At 38.8% G+C, this 6000-nt stretch overlaps 1 protein-coding gene across 1 annotated transcript in view; it reads right to left on the minus strand.

Moving 5' to 3' along the window:
- Nucleotides 1–5233, minus strand: part of tlcd3a (TLC domain containing 3A) — a 46908-nt gene extending 41675 nt beyond the window's left edge. Inside the window, exon 1 of the mRNA XM_067437988.1 lies at nt 4689–5233. Coding sequence (XP_067294089.1) covers nt 4689–4810 — 122 coding nt within the window. The 5' untranslated portion in view covers nt 4811–5233. The remainder of the gene's footprint in view (nt 1–4688) is intronic.
- Between the last annotated feature and the right edge of the window lie 767 nt (nt 5234–6000).

The following is a 6000-nucleotide window of genomic DNA, read 5'->3' on the forward strand; positions in this document are numbered from 1 at the left end:
TGCGTGCGGTTCGCGCTTATAATCGACCGATTGTGCGGGCTGTGTGTAATATAAAAATAATAGTCCACTCAATTGCGGGTGGATGAGAAATAAATCATTGTGTTTGTTTGATATACCCTAGATGAGAAATATACCCTAACATTTGTTATATACCCTTTGTTGGCAATGACAGAGGTCAAACGTTTTCTGTAAGTCACCACAAGGTTTTAACACACTGTTTCTGGTAGTTTGGCCCATTCCTCAATGCAGATCTCCTGTAGAGTAGTGACATTTTGGGGCTGTTGCTGGGCAACACAGATTTTCATCTCCCTTCAAAGATTTTCTATGGGGTTGAGATCTGGAGACTGGCTAGGCCACTCCATGACCTTGAAACGCTTCTTAAGGAAGCCACTCCTTCAATGCCCTGGCGGTGTGTTTGGGATCATTGTCATGCTGAAAGACCCAGCCACTTTTCATCTTCAATGTCCTTGCTGATGGAAGGAGGTTTTTACTCAAAATCTCATGATACATGGCCCCATTCATTCTTTCCTTTACACGGATCAGTCTTCCTGGTCCTTTTGCAGAAAAACAGCCCCAAAGAATGATGTTTCCACCTCCATGCTTCACAGTAGGTATAGTGCAACTCAGCATTCTTTCTCCAAGTATGACAAGTTTTGGTTTTCACCAAAAAGTTATATTTTTGTTTCATCTTTCCATATGACATTCCCAATCCTCTTCTGGATTATCCAAATGCTCTCTAGCAAACTTCAGACGGGCCCGGACATGATCTGGCTTAAGAAGAGGGGACACGTCTGACACTGCAGGATTTTAGACTCTGGTGGCATAGTGTGTTACTGATGGTAGCCTTTGTTACTTTGGTACCAGCTCTCTGAAGGTCATTCACTAGGTCCCCCTGTTTGGTTCTTGGATTTTTGCTCACCGTTCTTGTGATCATTTTGAACCCACGTGGTAAGATCTTGTGTGGCGCCCCAGATCGCGGGATATTATCTGTGGTCTTGTATGTCTTTCATTTTCTAATTTGTAATTATGAAATCCCTTAGTCTTCCCAGCCTGGTGCAGGTCTACAGTTTTGTTTCTGGTCTCCTTTGACAGCTCTTTGGTCTTGGCCATAGTGGTGTTTGAAGTCTGACTGTTTGAGGTTGTGGACAGGGGCCTTTATACTGAAAATGAGTTCAAACAGGTGCCATTAATTAGGGTTGGGTGATGTCACCTAAATCGGCAGCTGACGATGTGTGCAGTAAAACATCGCGATGGACGATGATATCGTCGGGGGGATGGAGGTTGCAATATGTGACCGGAGTGGAGTATGTGAGCAGAGTGGAAGCGGAGCAGCAAGATTTTGAATGGAGTGAGGAGCAGATTTTTTAAAAGTCGGCTACATTTTTAGCCAGAACTAGAGCTTAGATCGGCTCAAAAAAAATCAAGCCCGACCCTACCCGAGCCCGTCCACCCGAGAGGCCGGCCTTGCCCGGCATATTAACTATAATTATCGAGAACGAGCCTGTAATGACTAATGAGCGGAGCGCAGCCGGTGTGCCTCAGCTCAATAATCCGCAGGCGCGCTCATGAACCCAGCGGTAAAATGATGTTCGTTCAAATCCAGCTCAGACATGACATAAATCGGTAGCTTACTACAGCCTACTTGTTGTAGCCATTAAACATTGTTTTTTTTCTTTCATATTTATGTTTAAATATAATAATATTTTTAAATTTCATCTGATTATGATAGGCTATTGCGAGTGGGTCAGAAATGATTTTGTTTTTGATTTTGTTATATTTTGTTTAATATTAAGTTTTGTTTTGTAAAAAGCCTCTTTCATTTTGTACAAATTGTCTCTTAATTTTAATAAAGGATTATTTGGCCAATTGCATGTATTTAATAAATAAAAAGCAAATAAGTAGACTATGAGGCTCAAACCAGCTTGATACAGATGGATCACGGCGAAGGGCATTAGCGGAAAGTTTAAGGGATTTTTTTTTTTTTTACCTTCTACATACTGAATATGATCGTTTGAAAGCACATTTGAAACAGGTAGCACTTATTTACACACGTAATCGTTCTCTCTAATGCATTCAAAAACATATTTTAGTGCTTACCTGCTTAGAGTTATCAGTAGTTATATATAGTTACAATATACAGTTATTCTATTATATGATTTTGAATGAGCAGACATCTGTATTGATCCGTAGATAAAGTAACTGATGAAAACGTATGTTCATCTTTCCAAACTTCCAAACAAAATTTGGGAAATTGACGCCGCTCCACTCCGCTCACATAGCCTACTGTGGTGTTGACTCGCAAGACTCGCAGATGGTGTTTCTCCATCGTGATGTCGGTCAACCATCACGATGGACGATGATATCGTCCATCGGCACAACTCTACCATTAATACTGGTAATGAGTGGAGGACCGAGAAGCCTCTAAAAGAAGTTACAGGTCTGTGAAAGAAAGAAATCTTGCTTTTTTTGTAGGTGACCAAATACTTATTTTCCACAAGAATTTGCAAATAAATTCTTTAAAATTCAGACACTTTGATTTTCTGGATTTTTTTCTCATTCTCTCTCTCATAGTTCTCTCATGTACCTATGATAAAATTACAGGCCTCTCTCATCTTTTTAAGTGGGAGAACTTGCACAATTGGTGGCAGACTAAATACTTTTTTTGCCCCACTACATGTAATAAAATTATTAAAATTACAAAATTGTATTTAGTTTATATCACAGAGGTAAAATATGTATTTCAATTAGTTACTAATCAAATAAAAGCAAATTGCTTTGCATTGATAAATTAATCCAAATAAAGTAATCCAAACCACATTTATGGGTAACATAAGCAATTCAATTTCCAAACTTAACCTTCCTAACACTGAATGTATGTGGATTCAACACATTCTTTCTGTTGTGTGACTGTGTGGAATTTCTTTGAATTTCCATGAATTTAATTCCACTTCCTGTCATTTCAATTCAAATTCAAATTTAACTTCCTGTGGGGCGGAGTCAATTCAATTCATGAATTGAATAGAAGCCAATTCTGAAATTCTGAATTTTGCAAAAGCCTGGTGCCCATAAAAAGTTTGGACACACTTTCCCATTGGTGTGTCCAAACGTTTGACTGGCACTATACTATAACGGCTAATTTTATAATGGTGGCGTGGTGCAGTGGCGTGTATGGTTCAGTACATTTCAGTATGATTTGGGGTGCTAAACTCTGATCCGGCTTGCATTTAGCCATAATAGTAACTGACCTCCATAGACACACTAGTCGGAAAACACTGATAAAACTTTATAAAACACCACAAAATAGTGGATGACATTGACAACAACAAAAAAAAAAAGCAAAAAGAGACATGAAGGCATTAGCTGGGATTATGACCATTGATAATTAAAAACAATTGCAAACAATTGCAAAGCAGAAACATCTGTGAACAGAGGGATTATGTTAACAACATTTTCTAATGGCGATAATAATTCAGACAACATTTTCTAATGGGAACAATAATTCAGGCAAAGAGTGAAAATGGGCAAAGTGAACAATAAATAAAACAATAAATAAAACTATCAAGTAGATGTCAAATTCTGCATAAAATGTATGAAGCCCAAATATTATGAGTGCACACTCTTGTTTTATTTTATATAAGTAGATGCATTTTTGGTTATTGTATAACCTAACAAGAACACAAACCTACTGTCAATGACAATGTATGCTGAACCCACCCAGAACTGATCTGAAACTGCTAATCTGCAAAAACATGCATGTATGGATGCCCACAGATAAAGGTTCCTCATTTACAATTTTAAATAGAGACTAGTTATAATTATGCAAGTTAAAATGCAGATGTTTAGTTTGAGAATATCTCACACTAATTTTAAAAGTTGACTGTGTACTAGGTTATAACCCAGATGTGTTTGTAGCCACCTGACTTCAGGTTCATTAATCATTGAATACATATTTCACCCAGGCATGTTTGCATGGAAATCTGACAATATAGAAGAGGTGTGTACATCTCTGGAAGTTGGTCTATGCTCATTCTCCATGGACTGCCATGATTGAATTGATAAGGGAGTGATTAAGGCCATCGGATCAGCTAAACATATCATAGGATAACATGAGCACAACATAATTGATCCCTTAAACACACAAGCCTCAACATGTATAAATCCATCTCTTAAGTACTATAGGGTTTTTTTAACCACTGTGCCCCAGGCTGAAATAGACATATTTCGACATAAACATATTTCTCCCCCCCTAATTTATATATTTCAAAATGCCTTTCTAATGATAGCATGTCAGCATAAGGTCTGATAAACTAATGTAATAATAATGTTTGTAAATGTTGTTTAAAACATTATTCTGCATTTAGGGTAATCTAGCGTTTTCTAAACTGGGGCCACTGGGTAGGCTGAGAGCCTGTTTGGGGCCCCTGAATCTGTAAAGCCCCTGCTACAGGTCAAGATGCTAACATTGCATCTGCATTTTAACAGCTAGTATAAGGGTTTCCATCAAGTTGTTACAATGCACCGCGGCTGCAAAATAGCTTTTTATGTAGGCTAAATATTATTGAGAATGGGCAAACCTGACCTAACTGACAGAGTGAGGCTCGTTTTACCGCTGAACAGCACTAAACCATCAGGTGATGATACAAGAGCTGTCTGGCCTTACAGAACTGCTCAACTGTCACCAAACTCACCTCTCGCTGACCAGCACGACGTCGGCATCTGTCCACTGCTTGAAAATGGACGGAAGCACTTTTCTAAAAGTGAAGAAGAGCCCGGGGAAGACCACAACGCCGCAAATCAACACTTGCAACATCTTGTCCCGCTATATAACCTGATCTGATGTTTGGTCGAAAACAAGATATCGCGTTAAAATAGCAGCGCTGAGTCGGTGTGGTCAGGGAAGCATTAGAGCAGCGGTTCCCCTGCCTCAGCAGCGCTCACTGTACAGTACAACACACGAATAACGGTGGAGGTGTCCGGTGATTGATTGCTCTTCACTCCTGCTTCACAAGCCGAGACCAGCGAGTATTCTGTTACATGTTAAGGTTCGTGAACTGACGACCCACTTCAGCATGCGATATCTACTTATCAGTTACGCGAAACTGCACAAACGTCCGCAGGAACGATTAAAATAGGCTACTTGTTTAGCTCGGACGCGTATCCGCTGCTCGGCGAGCGTTGCTCATTCCTGCGCGGGTTTAGAGTTGGAGAACAGCAATGGCCGAGTCGTGAACGGAATCGCTCTTTCGAGTCGGATCTTTTCAACGAATCAATTGAACCGGTTTGAAAAAAAAAACTGTTCAAGAACGGGACTGGGCGGTTCTTTTTTTTATTGAACACGATAAATAAATTTAATATGTCCCTCATACGTGCTCATTATAAAAAATAAAAACAAATCAGGAAGACATAAACAACAAAACCGAATACATCTTATCATCCCATTTTACATGCCTGACTGTTTAACCTTCTATTTGATTATAGAAAATAGTTACAAACGAAATATTTTTAAATATACATAAATAAGATTTTTCAGGCTTTGTCTTCATACACTTAGGCCTAAATGTATAAATACATGCATAAAGACTTTACCCAGAAGAAGAATCAACATTACATAATGAAAGAAAAAAATCTGCTTTATCAGAGCGGGTCATGAATGAACAGCTCACTGAATCATTGAAGCACTGTGAGCTGATAATGAGAGCATTTAGAAGAAATGGAAGATTTGACTGATGGGCCGAATAACATAAATGCTAGGCTACTACAAATAAAAGATGCTGGAAATATTTGAGTTAGTTTAATAAATAGCTTTTTTGCTAACGTGTTCAGTAGAGATAATGTATTGTTTCAATGCAAATATTCACACGGCTAATGAATCAAACATCAAAATTAGCCTACATGGCTTAACTGTATTTTTTTAGAACGTGTTATGCTACGTTGGGGGACCACGTGATGACGTAAAGCCTCACTGAAGCTTTTTTTAAACGAACCGTTCAAAGAACTGAT

The sequence above is a fragment of the Pseudorasbora parva genome, chromosome 3, assembly GCF_024679245.1.
Source record: "Pseudorasbora parva isolate DD20220531a chromosome 3, ASM2467924v1, whole genome shotgun sequence".
Classification (NCBI taxonomy): Eukaryota; Metazoa; Chordata; class Actinopteri; order Cypriniformes; family Gobionidae; genus Pseudorasbora; species Pseudorasbora parva.